The 19,621-nt window shown below is 41.9% G+C and overlaps 1 protein-coding gene across 1 annotated transcript in view; it reads right to left on the reverse strand.

Annotated features, from left to right (window-relative positions):
• RAD50 (RAD50 double strand break repair protein) overlaps positions 1-19,621 on the reverse strand; it is a 917,823-nt gene that overhangs the window by 227,203 nt on the left and 670,999 nt on the right. Inside the window, exons 13-14 of the mRNA XM_053719284.1 lie at positions 13,056-13,245; positions 12,060-12,186 (exon numbers count right to left, since the gene is read on the reverse strand). Coding sequence (XP_053575259.1) covers positions 12,060-12,186; positions 13,056-13,245 — 317 coding nt within the window. The remainder of the gene's footprint in view (positions 1-12,059; positions 12,187-13,055; positions 13,246-19,621) is intronic.

Below are 19,621 nucleotides of genomic sequence, written 5' to 3' on the forward strand. Positions count from 1 at the left end.
CTGAAGCTCTCTCCTGCTTGATCTTGGCAATCAGACGAGGGAGCAGAGGAAATGGTGGAAACACATAAGCCAGGTTGAAGGACCAAGGCGCTGCTAGAGCATCTATCAGCGTTGCTTTGGGGTCCTTGGACCTGGTCCCGTAACAAGGAAGCTTGGTGTTCTGGTGAGACGCCATGAGATCCAGTTCTGGTTTGCCCAAAAGTTGAATCAATTGTGCAAATACCTCAGGATGGAGTTCCCACTCTCCCGGATGAAAAGTCTGCGGACTTAGAAAATCCGCCTCCCAGTTCTCGACTCCTGGGATATGGATAGCAGATAGCAGATAGATGGCAAGAGTGAACCTCTGCCCATAGAATTATCTTTGAAACCTCCAACATTGCTAGGGAACTCTTTGTTCCCCCTGATGGTTGATGTAGGCTACAGTCGTGATATTGTCCGACTGAAATCTCATGAACCTGACCCCAGCTAGCTGAGGCCACGCCTGAAGAGCATTGAAAATCGCTCTTAGTTCCAGAATGTTTATCGGAAGGAGTGCCTCCTCCTGAGTCCACGAGCCCTGAGCCTTCAGGGAGTTCCAGACTGCACCCCAGCCCAGAAGGCTGGCATCTGTCGTTACTATAGTCCAATCTGGCCTGCGGAAGCTCATCCCCTCGGACAGATGGACCTGCGATAGCCACCAGAGAAGAGAATCCCTGGTTTCTTGATCCAGATTTAGTAGAGGGGACAAATCTGTGTAATCCCCATTCCACTGACTGAGCATGCAAAGTTGCAGCGGTCTGAGATGTAGGCGGGCAAACGGTACTATGTCCATTGCCGCGACCATTAAATTATATATATATATATATATGGATTACTTCCATACACTGAGCCACTGAAGGACGAGAAGTGGAATAAAGAACACGGCAAGAGTCTAGAAGTTTTGACAATCTGGCCTTCGTTAGGTAAATCTTCATTTCTACCGAATCTATCAGAGTCCCTAGGAATGAAACTCTTGTTAGAGGGGATAGAGAACTCTTTTCTTCGTTCACCTTCCACCCATGGGACCTCAGAAATGCCAGAACAATGTCCGTATGGGACCTGGCGATTTGAAAAGTCGACACCTGTATCAGAATGTCGTCTAAGTAAGGGGCTACTGCTATACCCTGCGGCCTTAGGACCGCTAGGAGGGACCCTAGAACCTTCGTAAAGATTTTTGGTGTCGTGGCCAACCCGAAGGGAAGAGCCACAAACTGGTAGTGCCTGTCTAGAAAGGCAAACCTGAGAAAACGATGATGATCTTTGTGTATCAGGATGTGAGGATAAGCATCCTTTAAGTCTACGGTAGTCATATATTGACCCTCCTGGATCATAGGAAGGATGGTTCGAATAGTCTCCATCTTGAAGGATGGGACTCTGAGAAATTTGTTAAAGATCTTGAGATCTAAGATTGGTCTGAATGTTCCCTCTTTCTTGGGAACTACAAACAGATTTGAATAGAAGCGCTGCCCCTGTTCCTCCTGCGGAACTGGGTGGATCACTCCCATAACTAGGAGGCCTTGAACACAATGTAAGAATGCCTCTCTCTTTATCTGGTTTGCAGATAAATGTGAGAGATGAAATCTCCCTTTTGGGGGAGAGGTTTTGAATTCCAGAAGATAACCCTTGGACACAATTTCCAATGCCCAGGGATCCTGGACATCTCTTGCCCAAGCATGGGTGAAGAGAGAGAGTCTGCCCCCTACTAGATCCGTTTCCGGATCGGGGGCTACTCCTTCATGCTGTCTTAGAGGCAGCAGCAGGCTTTTTGGCCTGCTTCCCCTTGTTCCAAGCCTGGTTAGGTCTCCAGACCGGCTTAGACTGGGCAAAAGTTCCCTCTTGTTTTGTGTTAGAGGAAGTTGAAGCTGCGCCACTCTTGAAGTTTCGAAAGGGCCGAAAACTAGACTGTTTGGTCCTTAATTTGTTGGACCTATCTTGAGGAAGGGCGTGACCTTTTCCTCCAGTGATGTCAGAAATGATCTCCTTCAGTCCAGGCCCGAATAGGGTCTGTCCTTTGAAGGGAATGTTGAGAAGTTTAGACTTTGAAGTCACGTCAGCTGACCAGGATTTAAGCCATAGCGCCCTACGCGCCTGAATAGCAAAACCTGAATTTTTAGCCGTTAGCTTGGTTAAATGAACAACGACGTCAGAAACAAATGAATTGGCTAGCTTAAGGGCCTTAAGCTTGCCAATAATATCTTCCAACGGGGTTTCAACCTGTAGAGCCTCCTCTAGAGACTCAAACCAGAAAGCTGCAGCAGCAGTGACTGGGGCAATGCATGCAAGAGGCTGGAGAATAAAACCTTGTTGAATAAAAATTTTGTTAAGGTAACCCTCTAATTTTTTGTCCATTGGATCTAGAAAAGCACAACTGTCCTCGACAGGGATAGTGGTACGCTTAGCTAGAGTAGAAACTGCTCCCTCCACCTTAGGGACCGTCTGCCCCAAGTCCCGTGTAGCGGCGTCTATAGGAAACATCTTTTTAAAAACAGGAGGGGGAGAGAACGGTACATCTGGTCTATCCCATTCCTTAGTAATAATTTCAGAAAACCTCTTAGGGATTGGAAAAACATCAGTGTAAGTAGGTACTGCATAGTATTTATCCAATCTACATAATTTCTCTGGGACTACAATAGCGTCACAGTCGTCCAGAGTTGCTAAGACCTCCCTGAGCAATATGCGGAGGTGTTCAAGCTTAAATTTAAATGTACACATATCAGAATCAGATTGAAGTGTCTTCCCAAAATCAGAAAAATCACCCACAGATTGAAGCTCCTCTGATTCGGCTTCAGTACATTGTGAGGGTGTGTCAGACATAGCCACTAAAGCGTCAGAGAGCTCTGTATTTATTCTAGTCCCAGAGCTGTCTCGCTTTCCTTGTAATCCTGGCAGTTTAGATAATACCTCTGTAAGGGTATGATTCATAACTGCCGCCATGTCTTGTAAGGTATACGCAATGGGCGCGCTAGATGTACTTGGCATCCCCTGAGCGGGAGTTATAGGTTCTGACACGTGGGGAGAGTTAGCCGGTATAACTTCCTCCTTGTCAATTTCTTCTGGTGATAAATTTTTTAAAGCCAGAATATAGTCTTTGTAATCTATAGTAAAATCAGTGCATTTGGTACACATTCTAATAGGGGGTTACACAATGGCTTCTAAACATAATGAACAATGAGTTTCCTCTATGTCAGACATGTTTAAACAGACTAGTAATGAGACCAGCAAGCTTGGAAAACACTTTAATAACTGTGAACAAGCAAAAAAATAAAAACGGTACTGGTAAGAGAAAAAAACAATCACTTAAACTGCAAAACAGTGAAAAAAGCAGTAAATTCTACGAAATTTTTACAGTGTGTATAATAGATTAAAATAGCATTGCACCCCCTTGCAAATGGATGATTAACCCCTTAGTTTCAAAACCGGATCAAAAAAACAATATAACCGTTTTTAAACAGTCACAACCAACTGCCACAGCTTTACTGTGGCTCCTACCTGCCCATAAAACGACTTTGGAAGGCACACAAACACTTTAGAGGGGTCCTATATGTTAGGGGACTCCTTCAGGGAAGCTGGATATCTCAAGCTGCAAAAACTACTGCGCAATTAGGGCGCGAAAATAGGCCCCTCCCAACATGTACTCACAGTGAGAGGGCCTTAAAAAACTATCCCTAGGAAAAATCTAGTCAGCCATGTGGAAAAACTGGGCCCCAGAATAAAGTTTTATCACCATTTGTAATAAACGTTTATATACATCAAGCAAACGCTATATCTATTAAGTAATGAGAGCAAATAACAAGAATATTACCCTTTACAGCAAGCATGATACCAGTCGTTATTAAATCACTGTAATCAGGCTTACCTTAAATAAATCAGGCACTGTCAGCATTTTCTAGCTTATCATCTCTCTAGAAAAATTTAAAACTGCACATACCTCAGAGCAGGTAATCCTGCACGCCGTTCCCCCAGCTGAAGTTACCCATCTCTTCAGTTATGTGTGAGAACAGCAGTGGACCTTAGTTACAAACCGCTAAGATCATCAAAAACCTCAGGCAGACTCTTCTTCTACTTTCTGCCTGAGGCCAAAATAGTACAACTCCGGTACCATTTGAAAATAATAAACTTTTGATTGAAGATAAACTACATTAATTCACCACACATCTCTTGATACTTCCCTTGTCGAGAGCTGCAAGAGAATGACTGGGAGGTGGCAGTTAGGGGAGGAGCTATATAGACAGCTCTGCTGTGGGTGATCCTCTTGCAGCTTCCTGTTGGGAAGGAGAATATCCCACAAGTAATGGATGAATCCGTGGACTGGATACACCTTACAAGAGAAATTACCCAACAGACCTGCGCCATCTATCACCATTATCCTATTTCCATACAGTCACTGAGGAGAGACTGCAAGACGGCAGCGGTCTAATTTAAAGGAGAATATCAGTTCTTAGTTAATTTGTTACAGAATATTGTGTGTTTTTTCCATCTTGCACTTCTGTACATTGTTGTATTTTATCAAGTCTCAGCCGGAATGGAGGAAATGAACATAGACAACACCCGGTCACATGGAGTGCAAGACAGTACTTCCCCTGTTATTACAAGTACAGCAAGTAATAGGAGCAGTGCAACACTTTCAAAAACAAAAATGAAACCTGTCTGTTCCAGCCAAAAACACACAGTCTATCAGCCCAGGAAAAAATCACACAAAGCAGCATGTAAATAATTAACACACTGATTAATTAACCCCAACTGTTCAATAAACCCCCTTCAGAGGATATTAACCCTGGATCCTATCAAGGTATAAATGAACCACACTGTGACCCTGTTATAGCGTTTTATGATTAAAATTGAAATGATCTTACCTCCAGGATCCATGCTGTGGAACAGAACACAGCATCTCAAGAGTGACAGTCTTAAAGCAGCGCTCCTGACATGGACTTGAGTGAGAAAAAGCAGGCAGTGAAACTCGTCAACACTGATTGCTTTGGAGCTGTTAGCAGTAGTCTGGATGGTTTCGCAGAAAAACTTTCCCTTCATCTCCAGACTCTAGCTTTCATCAATACTCTCACTTAGAGGTTGACATGACTACTTAAAACTCCAGTCCTATCTCGAAGGGCAGATACCCTTTTTTAGGACTCTCAGAATCTTCTGCCAGTTCTCTGCCACCTCATAATGTGACGAAGGGCAAAGAATGACTGGGGTAATGAGGAAGTGGGAGGGATATTTATGCCTTTGGCTGGGGTGTCTTTGCCTCCTCCTGGTGGCCAGGTTTTCTATTTCCCAACAGTAAGGAATGAAGTCTTGGACTCTCCTTATCTTAGGAAGGAAAGGTGCTTTTGCTCACAATCCAGAAGTTACAGCTGTACAGACTAAGAAAGGCTAGGGGGCGGGGTTGAAAAATCCTTGAGAGCCAATCACCAATTGGTGCGCTGCCACTTTGCAGCACTGCTCCATATTTTTTAGAGAAAAAGAGGGGGGGGAGTAGAGGAGAGTAGAGTTATAAGAATGGTGCCAGGTTTAGCCTATATTAATTTTTAATAATAGTATTCTAATTACTAGAATTAGAGTTTATATATAACAACAGCGAGACCTGGAGTGGATTATTCAATAGGGCAACTGACAACAACTAGACAAACTAGTTGTAACTGAGAGTACAACAAAGTTTAAAGAGAGAATAATTCCACTGAGTATTATCAAACTAACTCTACTAATATCAGAAAGTGTTCAAAATAATTAAATCGTTCCCAATCATTCATACATTAGAGTTTATTAAGTTAACTAAGGAACTCACACTCATTCAGTAGCAAAGGCTGTGAATTAAAACCACTTGAACTCTGTGGTTTGCATAATAGCTATTAGATATATCAGTCCACTATTCAATATCCCCAATCCGTTTTTGAATTAGAATTAACTAAGCCCTTACAATCCGAGGGCTGCATTAATATTAATATATGATAATAAAGGATTGGAGGACATAAATTAAACCACTTCTTAATCTATTTTCCACAAGAGTAAGCACATTAAAAACAAAACAACAGGAGAGACTAAGCTGCCCCTGCCGGACCCCTGACGCGCGTTTCACGAACGCTTCCTCAGAGGGGGTGCAGGCCGCTGCTACTCGGGGTCTTTTATTCAATTGCAATGCCCACCACTCACACCGGACTGGTTAAACGAATGGGAGTTGTCTCCCTATGATTAGCTGAATATCCTATCCATCAAAGCATCAGCATCTTACGTATAAGGAACTCGAAATTAGACAGTGGGTGTGATTCTGGTCATCGCTTAGTCATAGCGGTAGGACCAATCCACAACAGGATTGTCATTCCTATACGGGGCGTGAAAGTTAGAGCTAATGTGATTGGAAGATCAAGTGCCTCAGCACTATTTGTAAATATCGAGATTCACAAATTATAAATTCATCTGTAAATCTCTTTACACATCAACAATAAGCAATTTTCGAGACTATTGGTTTTTACCCGCTCTGAAACGGATTGATAACAGGGTATATTAATGCAAAATATCTGCACCAAGGGCGGTATCTACTTTTTATTTCAGGACAATTTCTCCAATCCTCTGGACCGTTGGTAACATGCTTACTCAGTGAACAGTTACATGCTTACTCAGTGAACAGCTGCTATATCTCTAGTGAGTCAGCCGAGCGGCTCTGAAGCTTCGGCTCACCTGTTATTGCACTGCATGTGCAAGTATCTTTGTGAGTATCACATTTCTATCTTAGTATATTATACTTTGTATCCAAGGATTATCTGCACCAGAGCGCCTCTTCTTTTTTGTTTCTTTATAGAACGCAGCCAAGTCTGTTGTTTAACAGAGAGGCCTTTAGATCTACCTCTGGGTGACCCCAAAGATCCACAATCTGACTGAAAACATCCAGATGAAAAGACCACTACACCCTGGTTGCAGGGATTGACGGCTGTGAAAGTTTGCTTCCCAATTGCTCACCCCTGAAATATGAACTGCAGATATTAGGCAACAATTGCCCTCTGCCCAGGAATGAATTCAAGATACTTCAATGCGAGATCCCCCCTGATGATTGATATATGCTAATGCTCTAACATTGTCTTAAAGCACTGAGATCCCTTCTCAACAGAGCCCAAGTCTAAAGGGCTCTGAAAATTGCACAGAGTTCCAAACCATTTATTTGTAACCTCGTCTCCTAAGAAGACTCCCCGTGCTCTCAGAGACCCCAGACGGCACCCCAACCCGATCACAGTCATTCTAGGTAGGGCGAACAAAAGAAGCCCCCCTGAATAATAATATGATGAACCAGCCACCAGGACAGAAACGGTCATGTCATCCAAACAGATCTTGGGAAAGCAGAGTATGATCCCTGCACCATTGCCAGATCATGCAAAGCTGAAGAAGCCTCATGTGAAACCGAGCAAATGGAATAGCATCCAATGCGGCAATCATTAGGAATAAAACCTCCACACAAAGGTATACTGAAGGACAAAGAACAGAATGAAGGTTTGAACAAGCTACAACCAGCTTTAACCTTCTTAGCGCTGTCAAAGATAGTCTCATAGAAGCTGAGTCTATTTGAAAACCCAGAAAAGTGACTCTTGATTGAGGAACAAGAGAAACATTTAGAAAATGTATTTTCCAACTATGCTGCTGAAAAAAAAACACAAGTCTGTGGGTGTGAGATACTGCTTAATGAAAAGATTGAGCTTGTAGCAAGATATTGTCCAGGTAAGGAAAAACTGAAATACCCTGAGCTCTTATCACTGTAATGAGAGTACCCAAAACCTTTGACAAATTTCTTGAATCAGTAGCCAGACTAAATGGAAGAGCAACAAACTGGTAATATTTGTCTAGGAAGGCAAACTTTAGAAACTGATAATGATCCCTGTGCAAAGGAACATGTAGATATGCATCCTTTAAATCTATTGTGGACATAAACTGACCTTGCTACACCAAAACCAGTAGGTAATCTCAGAAACATTTTCAAAGACTTTAAATCAAGAACTGGCTTGAAAGTCTCCGCTTTCTTCATAACAATGAAGAGGTTTGAATACAATCCTAATCCTTGTTTCAAATTGGAACTGGAACTATGATACCCATAGATACTAGATCTGAGACAGACTGAAAGAAGGTTCTTGCTTTTAAAGGAGCCATTGGAACATGAGATAAATGAAACCTTCTTCTGAGAGGCCTCACCCTAAAACCTATTTGGTAACCCTGAGAAACAATATTTTGAACTCAGGCATCCTGAACAGATCAAAATAAATCTGCTCCCTATCAGAATATCCAGGTCGGGCTGCACCTTTTATGCTGACTTGGTTGAGGAAGCAGGCCTCTTAGACTGCTTCAATCTGCTCCAATTTGAACTAGGCTTCCATGAAGAACTGGAATTTCCTTGTTTCTGAGAGGAGGAAGAAAGTCTATTTTCCCTGTTCTGATGAAAGGAAGAAAAACTATTAGGAGCTTTGGGAAAGAAAAGCTCCTTTACCACCAGTCAGAGTAGAAATGATCAAATCTAGCCCAGAATCAAACAATATATTTTCCTGGAAAGAAAAGTCTGTATTCAGACACCATATAAACTTCTTATGACATACTCTTAGAATGAATCTTAATTATGTCCATAACTGCATCACAAATGAAAGCATTGTCAGATTTCAATAAAACCAAAAGGTTTAGAAAATCTTCATAAGCAGAATCATCTTTCGAATACTTTTCAGATAGATTATCCAGCCAAACAGAAGTAGCTGCTTCTACACAGGAAATACTAACTTGTGACTGACTCCCAAAAAGCTGTAATAGTGCCACTACGTAATACTTCCAATACATTCCTTTGTCAAAACAACAACAATATGAGGGGAAAACTGGGCTTCAACTCAGTCTGAGACCCCTCTCATAGAAAACATCTGGAGCACCTTCATTCTTCACCTGCTTTCAGAGGAGGCAAAGAAACAACTAGTTACCATATTGGAAGGTTGGGTTTTATAGGGCTCTTGGAGTTTGGGAATTGTTGCCTCCTATTGGTCAGGAAGAGTTATTCCCAAGAGTAATGGATCGTGGACTCTCACCACCTGTATGAAATAAATGTATTTCTTTCATAATCATCACATGTAAGATCAATCTTAGTTACACATATGGCAAAGCAGAGTATGAAAGCCAGAGGACATGAAAGGACGGAAGCAGTGCAAATGAAGTGCAAAACAGGACCTGTTGCCAACTGAATAGCTGTAGTCTTATGACCACCGCAAGGTCTAGGAAAGTGAAAGTTGCAGAAAAAAAGTCTATAAAACTTAAGAGCCCAAACACCACCAATGTTGTAAATAAGCCACTATCATTCTTAAAAGCTGGACATAAAGAAGGTACCACCATTTCCTGACTGTCCATGTGTAATCATTTGTAACAAAGGTGGCTTGCAGGATAAATAAAAAAACTCAGAAACACAGAGAGCTTATGAAATTAACAGGAGTGCCCACACTTGTTTGTGCCAAGATCTACTTTTCAAATGACCATCTCAATGAGATCTACCCACTAAAAAAAGCACACTTTTGCTTTAAAAAAAATAAAAATACATTAAAATCCAACAGATCTCTCCTCCTTACAGATAGCTTTTCTTAGTTTAAAACCTATCTGTAGTGAAGAGGGGAGAGAGAGTTACACACATGGTGGGGGGAAGTGTGAGGGTAATAAAATCAGGCAGGATGTCTGGCCCAAAAGTCAGATTGGTTAACCCTAATCGTCACAAACGGCCATAATCTACCAGCAGCGCCTTTGCGATTGGCTGTTAGATCGCGATCAACCTATTGGGCACCCCTGATCTAGACCAGAGGTCACCAACCTTTCGGACCTCAGGGACCACTAAACTCACAATTTTGAATCCTGTGGAACACTAACATGATTTTTTTTTAAAAGGTATAAACCTCTATAATGTGTGTGTGTATATAACTAGTATAATCATAGCTAAGTTTACATTAGGTATATATTTACACATTTGTAAGAATAATGTTTTTGGAATTAACTAACTAAATGATAAAACTGAGAGAATACTTCCAAATAACAGATAAAGGGCGAGTGCCAACCTTTGAGCTGGAAACAGAGAGGCAGAAAGTGGGGAAAAAAGAATTATGTTTAAAAGAACCACAAGACTTCCAAGTTACCTCCCCAGTTTGAATTATTCAAAACTACTTATGATCATGGACAGATATTGGAGACATAAATTAAGTTTATATCAGAAAGCTCTCAATATGGATTTGAGCTAACCACGACTGATGTTACTGGCAATTACTATAATACTGGTGGAATATGGCTAATCTGCTGGATGGCATATACAGGAATTCAGGTGGAATGGCTTTCTGCGCGGGAAAATTATTAGAATGAAAAATAATATTTAATAAAAGAAGAATATGGAGGGGAGGAAGACAAACAGTGATGTAAGTCCATCTGAAGGAATTAGGAAAACTATTACAAAGGGAAGAAAAATAAATACTATAAAGGGAAGAAAATAAACATAAGAGAGATTTTTTTTTTTTTTTATATAGTTTAATTCCACTATTCCAAGCCAAGACTATACCAACCTCTGCTGGCTTTAGAATGGAAGCATGCGCGCTGGGCGGGAGGAGTTAAAAATACAATCTAGCTAAGCAAGTTGCACTGTACTACGCAACGTGCATAGGGAGATTGTAATTTAACTTCTCCATCGGTTTTCACTGAAGTCTAGCCAGGCACTGTAGGGAGTTGCAGGGCGATGGGGGCAACAACTACAGAGAAGATTTATTCCTGCTTGATGGTGTCAAGGACCACCAACATCTTCTCATGGACCACTGGTTGGCGACCGCTTATCTAGATCATACATATGTTCAAAAGGAAGGGCTTGAAGAACCCTTAAGACCAAGAAAGAATCAGCAGAATGAAACAAGACAAGGCAGCAATCTGACCCTTAAGAGAACTGGCAGAAAAACATTTCTCCAAACCTTCCTGTAGTAACTCCATAATTCTAGCATTTTAAAAGGCTTTCACATTAAACTAGCTGCACACCATGTCAGAACGTATGGTAGATATGTCGGATAACAGGCTTCCTTTGGCCTCTATCAGCCAAAATCATGCATTCATTCACCAGGCTGTCGAAGCTAAGGCCCCAAGATCTTGATAAGAGAGAGGACTCTGATACAGGGGAAAAAGGACATTTGAACTAGATCTGTATACCAATTACTGATGCCTATTCCTGCTTGATTCTGACTATCAACCTCAGTAGCATGTACTTCAGTTTAAATGACCAAAGCACCACTAAAACATCCATCAAAACTTCCTTATGGTCCTGGAACCTGTCTAAATAGCAGGAAAGTTTGTGGTTAAAAAGATCAGAAAAAAAGGTGCATCTCTGGTCTTCCTCTGCACTTCACAATCTGGTCAAAAACGTGATGTAAAAATCATGCCCCTGGATGGGGATGTTGGCAACTGAGAAAGTCCAACTTCCAATTTGTTGACTCCAGGAATCAGTTCACACTATGAGAGGACTCTACCCATCTTATGAGATAAGCAACTGCTGTGACATTGTCCATTGGCACCAAATGAAAGGTTCCTTTTTGAGATTGGGCCAACTCTTTAGAGTTTTGAGGAATGCTTTGAGTACCAGGATGTTGATATGTAACAAAACCCCTTGTGCCCTCAGAGAACCCCAGAGCAACCCATGCCCAGAAGGCTTGCATCAGTCAAGATTACTGTCCAGTTTAGCCATTATAATGAGGCCCCTGATCCAGGAAAATAATCTGATATACGTTTTCGTGACCTCTGTTCCATTGACACAGAAGAGAAAGTTGTACATAAAATCTGGAGGAGAGAGCATCTGAGGCAGCCACCATTAACCCCACCACTTCCATGCACTAGCAAAAAAAATTGTGTTTCAGGCACAAAGTACTGCTTATATATCCAATACTAATACAATTTTGAATTATTTCAGAAATCTAAGGTGAAAAATATATATTAAATTCATATAAATACAAATTCAGTAATAACCAGGCCTTTTCCAATCCAAACTTCTGAATAAATGTACTAAAAAAAGGAAAAATAAATCTTACCATTATCTAAACTGTGCTGTTTTTCTTGTTTCTCCTGGTTAACCTGCTGGACAGTGCGATTAAGGTCTACTCCTTGCAGTTTAGTGGCATACTGTGCTATTTTCCGTTCTACATCTCTCAATTCCATCTTAAATAGAAACACGTAAAAGGTCATGCCAGAAGATTACATAAAATGATTAATTTATATTAGCATCTTTATATTACTACTAATAGACAACACTTCTTTTCTTGAAACAAGAAATAGAGCTATTAACAGATGTATGCTTTGGTGTATAAGTCAGTCACTGAGGTACAGCTTGAATCCAAATATCACAGGACCAAGGTTTCACCTTATGACACTTTGAAAGATAACATTGTAGCTGTATATATAAAAAAAACACACACAACCCTATGATAACAGAACTTGGAATGGCAGAAACTCATTAGTTAAAAGTCAGTTTATTGTTTCTCATCAGATTTGTGATTGGGATTCTGATAATGCAATGAAGACATGCTTTAAAGGGGCAGTCTAGTCAAAATTAAACTTTCATGATTCAGATAGGGCATGTAATTTTAAACAACTTTCCAATTTACTTTTATCATCAAACTTGCTTTGCTCTCTTGCTATTATTTGTGGAAAGCTAAACCTAGGTTGATTCATATGCTAATTTCTAAGCTGTTGAACTGCTAGTTTATGTGTGTCATATATATATATATATATAACTTTGTGCTCACTCCTGCGTAGTTATTTAAGAGTCAGCAGTGATTAGCTATAATGCACGTCTGTCAAAAGAACTGAGAAAAAGGCAGTCTGCAGAGGCTTAGAAACAAGGTAATCACAGAGATAAAAAGTGTATAACTATAAGAGTGTTGATTATGCAAAAATGGGGAATGGGTAATAAAGGGATTATTTATCTTTTTAAACAATAAAAATTCTGGAATAGACTGTCCCTTTAATGAAAAGTATGTAGAGATTACACTGAGTGATTTTAATGACAGCCAGCAAGATTAACTTACTTGGTATCTTTCCATTAGGGAAATATCTTGCAAACAGGCCTTGGCGCTTTCTTCCTCAGACATAAATGTGGCAAGAAGAGTTTCCTGTTCTTCCACATCATTTTTTAGCCTCTGTATTTCCCTGTTTGTGGCAGCAAGTCTATTTCTTAGTTCTGGGATATCTTTTTCTTTAAGCTCAATCAATGTTTGCCTATAGATAAATTAAGAATTTAAAAAACTTACACCTTTGGTCAATTAAAATCAATGTTATGTTTAAACGTTTTACAGCATGGTTCTAACAGAAAAAGCCTCTCTTACTATTATGATGGTACATTCCCTACCTTCGCAACAGAGAGTTCCACACATTTTCTGTCTTATTAGGCAGAAGCTAAGCTGTCACTAACAGTACAAATGACTTTATATCTAAAAATGTTAAACTGCTATAATGATGACCACAACTAATATCTAAGTCGGAGTTGCAGGTTCTATTATAGCTGTGCTGGGTAACAACTACAGTTCGAAAACTTAAATTAGGCTTACCTGATAATTTTCTATTCTTCAGATGGAAAGAGTCCACAGCTGCATTCATTATTTTTGGGAAATATGAACCTGGCCATCAGGAGGAGGCAAAGACACCCCCAGCCAAAGGCTTAAATACTTCTTAAATGGAAAGAGTCAACAGCTGCATTCATTACTTTTGGGAAACAATACCCAAGCTAAAGAGGACACTGAATGCCAAAACGGGAGGGTACAATAGGCAGCCCATACTGAGATCACCAGGCCTGAATCTCTACCCAATAAAAAATCAAGGAAAAACCAACAGATGGTCCCCCACCACTCACCCCTCACAAATAAAGTGTGAACCAACCGAAAACCCCAAGGGGAACAAGGCAAAAGAGGACAGAGGAACCGAAAGTCCCTCAATACAAAAAACAGCACCTCCAAGAGTGGGCCCAACACACAGAGACCCAAATGAACCCAAACAGGGAAAGAGGCCACGCCTATACCAGGCGAGACCCGGGATAACACCGGGCACAGACACCGAAAAGACGTCTCCCCAACAACCTGAAATCATGGAACACACTAAAGAGGCAAAGTCCTCCCAGCGCCTGCACATAGAATACCCAAGTATTCGACCATGAAATAGCGTGTAATAGACCCAGGCGAAACCCCCAGTTCGAGAACACAGAGTCCATAACAGGACGACACAGAGAGAGCTTGCAAGGAAGAAAGAAGAAGCAGTCATCGAGAAACGGACTGCACAAAACAGCCCCCGACAGAGGACACGCTCCAGGCAACCGAAGCCACCGGACCTACTCACAGGTCCCTAAAAAGGAGAACATCTAGGCCCCCCGAGAAGGAGAGAATACCCGCAGAAACAAAAGGAAAAGGAAACCGTCTCCTGTCAAAGGAGCAAGGAGAAAGGAAAAACCATCTCCTTCAGACTGAGCTTTCAGAATAGACTCAGCAAGCTTACACATCCCAAAGGATACTGTGACTCATAGACCGCTCTGGCATCCTGACCTACAGACCCAGCTGGGCCCCAATACAAGGGAACAAGGAATCCCGAAAATGGTACAGGAATGAGAGTAAAAATGGCAGAGTCATCCTCCCAGAGTACAAGTACAATCCAACTCTGAAAACAGACAAGGCCATAGACCCAAGGATCTATCAAAACAAGGCCCCACAGTCTGACATGGAACCAGCAAGATTCCAGGTGAAACCCAGTCCACCTTCCACTTCCCGACCAGGAGAAGCCCTAAGAAAGGCTCTGTCTCCCTAAGAAGAGAATATCCCCTAAAGAAAAAGGGAAGAGGTCGAAAGTCAAATGTCCTAGAAAGGACCCCCTCACTAGTAGTTCGCCCAACAGAGGAACAGCCAACCCATTCGCCTGAGCAGAGAATCCACGGGTACACTGGCAAACTAACAGGGGAATGCAACCCTAAGCGCACTAGAAACTGGAAATCAGCACCAGCAGCTGAGTAGAAACCCACCAATCATGAGGCCCAAACCACCCACCTAACACCAGATGACATGGGTTACTCTGTGGCAAGGAGCAATAAATACTCAGATAAACTGGGCCAACCCTGACCCGGTTAGGTAGATGGAGCAAAGACATAGCTCCTGTTCCCACCAGCGTGAAACATCCCGACCAGCCCTGAGAGCCAAAACAATCCAAAACTGGGACAGTAGCAAAACCCCAGAAGAGGAAGACTCAGGAAGAAAAACAGGTCCGGGGTACCTAATAGTTCAGGCAACTATACCCTGGAACTAAACACCCCTAATGGTAAAAAAAACAGACAAAGGGAATGGAGCATATCCAGAGAATCAGGACAGCAAAGAGAACTCGAAAACCCCGACCAAAGGAAGGAATCACCCCTAGATAAAGTCAAACTCTCCAAGCCTAATGATGGGACTTCACAATGGCCTCAGGAGAACAAAAGGGATACCTCAAAGTTTAAAAAACCCACTAGCAGGGCTGGTCTCCCCATCAGCTCCACACAGGCAGAGGACACAGAGAATAGAAAGGTGCTAAGCCTTCTCAGCTCCGGAAAACCCTGAGCTATGCAAGTCCCTACAGGGAGCAACCAACGTCCAGAACACAGATCCCCAAAGGAGATCTAACTCAGCCGGAGACAAAGGAAGAAGACCCAAAGGCCCCATAACTCAGACAGACCCTACGCGGCCCGGAGTAAAAAAACGGATCTAGAAACACTAGAAACGGCATGTCCTATTGGTGCTTTATCCAACAGCTTGTATGGATAGCTGTACGGCATGTGGAAGGTTTTCTATTTTAAAACCTTTTGCAAATTTTGGCACCTTAAGGGGCCAAAATTTGCAAAAGGTTTTAAAATAGAAAACCTTCCACATGCCGTACAGCTATCCATACAAGCTGTTGGATAAAGCACCAATAGGACATCCAGAAGCCTAAAACTGAAGGCCAAACCACTCCTCAGTGGTAATGGGGCGTTATGCCCACCAGCCCTCCCCCATATGGAGGAGGAAACTCTTAAGTTCTGATGAAATCAGATGTAAAAAAAAAGACGCAGCGGAACTGCCCAGTCATCTATGACTGAAGGCTATAAGGACTGAAACAATCCTTTCCCGCCTCGCGACCCACAGGTCCTCTAGAATCCTTGGTTGAACATTAAAACAAAGATAGCTTGAGCAATCAGCGCCACTACCGAACCGGTCCGGCAGAAAAGCGCCACGTGTCTGAACAGCCACAAAACCAAATTAACCCAATAGGACCAGCCTGTACTTAGGGTCCTAACCAGCAAGCTGTATAAAGTCTCACACATAGGGGAAAAACAAAAACAGACATTATAAAACATAGGACTAACATATCCAAACAAACTTCCGGAAAAGTAACAAGAGTATCGATCCCAGATGGTTCCCGTAGGAAAACACAAATAAAAGACATCCCATCAGATACAAAATATAAGGCAACCCAAAGGTTAACGCCCAAAAGACACAGGCCTATGCGCAGGACCAGCCAAACGGAGCCCTATCCTTCATAAAAACTGGGAAAGATCTCAAATAAAGACAATCAGTAGATAACCCCACATGTCTAATGAGGTGCACCATTCGAATTATCAGACTGAAAGTTCCCATATCTGTTAACGATAGGGTCATTCAATAACTGAAAAAGATGTCTAAGCAACACGTTAAGGCGCGCAATCCTGTAACGAAAGGCACAGCACTCCGGAACAGTTACACCCGTGGGGCACTGTAGAGGCCCACCCCAAGGCGGAAGACCCGGGACAATAGGGCATGCACACATTCTCAAAAAAAATGTCTGGACTCTGCAGACAACATATAGAGAGAGGGGAGAGAGAGAGATGGGAGAGAGAGAGAGATGGGAGAGAGGGGGAGAGAGAGAGACAGAGGGGGGAGATAGAGAGAGAAGAGAGAGAGAGAGAGAGAGAGAGAGAGAGGAGTGTAAAACAAATATCAAGAAACATAAATAATGTTAATAGCACTCTGCACCCCAACCTGACCAGCAAGGTATAATAGGCGCCACGTGTCTGAATAAGCCGCGAGACAGAAGATCTGAACCCAAGCAGCGAGGTGAGCCATTCGAAGGAGGAGACTGATGAGTCCCATACGGAAAAGGACAGGGTCCCCAAACAGCTCAAAAACATGTCAGAGTAGAACATGAAGGCGAGCCAGCCTGTAAAGGCACAACCCTTAGAAACAGTTACACCCGCAGGGAACTGCACATACCCTCCTGTGGCCCAGAAACCAGAGGCAATCGGGCACGAACACAATCGCAAATAAACATCTGGACTTTGTAGACGCGCAAGCGCCAAAAGTATGTAAAAGCGAAAACATGCCACAACCTCCGGGGGGAACAATCCACCCTCCGAGGAGGAGGAAAAAACATAACTTGGGTTAGTCGCATGTGTAGTAGTAGGGAGCGCTAGGGAACTTGCCCCCCCGAGGCGGGTGGCTCAGCAGTCCCTTGAATCCCCGAGCCAGAGGAACAAGGCGCTCTAGAACGGCCTAAAGAACATAACTGACTGACCTGAGTCTATGGGGCCAATTCGCATTCGTCACAGGACGAAGAATCTGATTCAGAAAGTTGAACAATTTCAACATCAGTATCCTCCATAACAGGATAAAGGATACCAATAAAATGGACTAAATATAAAACAATTTAAATGGCACCTGACACCCACAATGGCTGGGGCACTCACCACCTCCTTTGAACTAGACACCAGCGGACTAGAATTCTCAGTCGCCACACATTAAGGAATGCAGAAATGAGAGAGCAGAACGTAAACACGCCCGGTCACAAGGTGAACCGTACAGTCCAAAAAAAGGGCGCCCAACTGTAAGGTCATGTCACTTCGAAAGGCCGTTATGTTCCAAAAGCCACAAGCCCAGTTAACACTACACATAAGCAGATTAAATCACATAACAAACATGAGTAAAAGAAAACCCTGTTCAATAATCTCCCTCAGGAGATATTAACCCTTGATTTCAAGATACTAAAGGAGTCCCACTGAGACCCTGTATTTTTCATGTGAGTTCGTAGGAACAAATGAGTTACAGTACAATCATGAAGAAGTAAAATGAAACGATCTTACCGGAATCTATGCCATGGAACAGGAACACGGCCCTTCAAATGTGACGAAAAGTAGCCTCGCCTTCGCCATGGACTTGAGAGAATAAAGCAGGCAGCGAAGCGAAGTTCGACAACGCTGATTGCTTGTGGAGTTGTTAAAATGAGTCGTAATGGTTTCGCAGAAAGACTCTTCCTGCATCTCTGGACTCTAACTTCCATCCAAGCCCTCACTGAGAGACTGACAGGATTACTTAAAACTCCCGTCCCATGTCGAAGAGTACTACCCTCCATAAGAGACGAAAACAAACTTCTGACACTTCTCTGCCAACCTCCTGGGACGAAAGGCAAAGAATGACTGGGGGATGAGGGGAGTGGGAGGAGTATTTAAGTCTTTGGCTGGGGTGTCTTTGCCTCCTCCTGGTGGCCAGGTTCTTATTTCCCAAAAGTAATGAATGCTTTTTTTGAAGAAAAAGTTGTATGAATTATATAATTACTATCTGGTTGTTTGACTGTAACATAAATATTTAATGGAATTGTCATAAGCCTGATTTAAATTTCAGTAAGCATCTCTTTTCATACAACTAAAACTTATGTTTGAAATCATTTAACAGTTTATAATATATAACTTCAAAATGTTTTGTTTTTGCCCTCTATAGAAAAAAGATAGCACTATTTCAAAACAACTTGTTTACCTGAAAATGGTAAATGCAATTAATATAACCATATAATAGGTTTGCAAAGAATTAGAAATATTAAGATAATTTTTGAAGAAAAAAAAAAGTCCCACTAATAGCAATAGAAGAAAGAGTTTTCCACTCAAAATGTAGGTAGAACAGTGAGCCCCTTGCCAGACAGATAAATCTCCCCTCGCAATCAGTAAAAATAAATATATCTGCATTTTCTACATAGTAATCACTTTCATTATTACTTGTATTTGTTTTTGATATATGCATAGTTTAAAAAGGTAATACAAAAAAAAAAACATTTCCTGTCTGAACCCTGTAGCTAATAAGTGGAGTAAGTCAAGGGGCTATTATTGTCACAGTGGGTGACTAACTTATGTGCTCCACAATTACTAGTAAAGAAGCCCAGTAGTGTCTCCTCTTGCTTTTTATAGCCACAAACTGTGTCTGGGTAGCGGAATTGGCTGCCTGGCTTCCACTTAGATGCTTTAATAAGCAATGAGTTTAACTTTGTCACCAATGAGGTTTATCTGAGCACCACGGAGATTTATGTGTTTGCTGTGTGGGTGATATACAAGGAGTTCATGGATAGCTCAGAATTTAGGAAGCTCTTTCACTCTTTATCTGCCTGGCTAACCCTCACACTCTAATGTGCTATGTGTACGTCATGCAGAAAGCACTGTGAGAGAAGCTCAAAGACATTATCTGTGTTCGCTTTATAAGTAAAACTGCTGTCAAGTGTGCCTTCTACTAAAAACCAAGAAAATCTTACTTCTTTACAGTGCAATGGCCAGTAGGCGTTTATTTTAAAGTACTATTTTGTAATTTGTAGC

This window comes from Bombina bombina, chromosome 6 (assembly GCF_027579735.1).
Source record: "Bombina bombina isolate aBomBom1 chromosome 6, aBomBom1.pri, whole genome shotgun sequence".
Classification (NCBI taxonomy): Eukaryota; Metazoa; Chordata; class Amphibia; order Anura; family Bombinatoridae; genus Bombina; species Bombina bombina.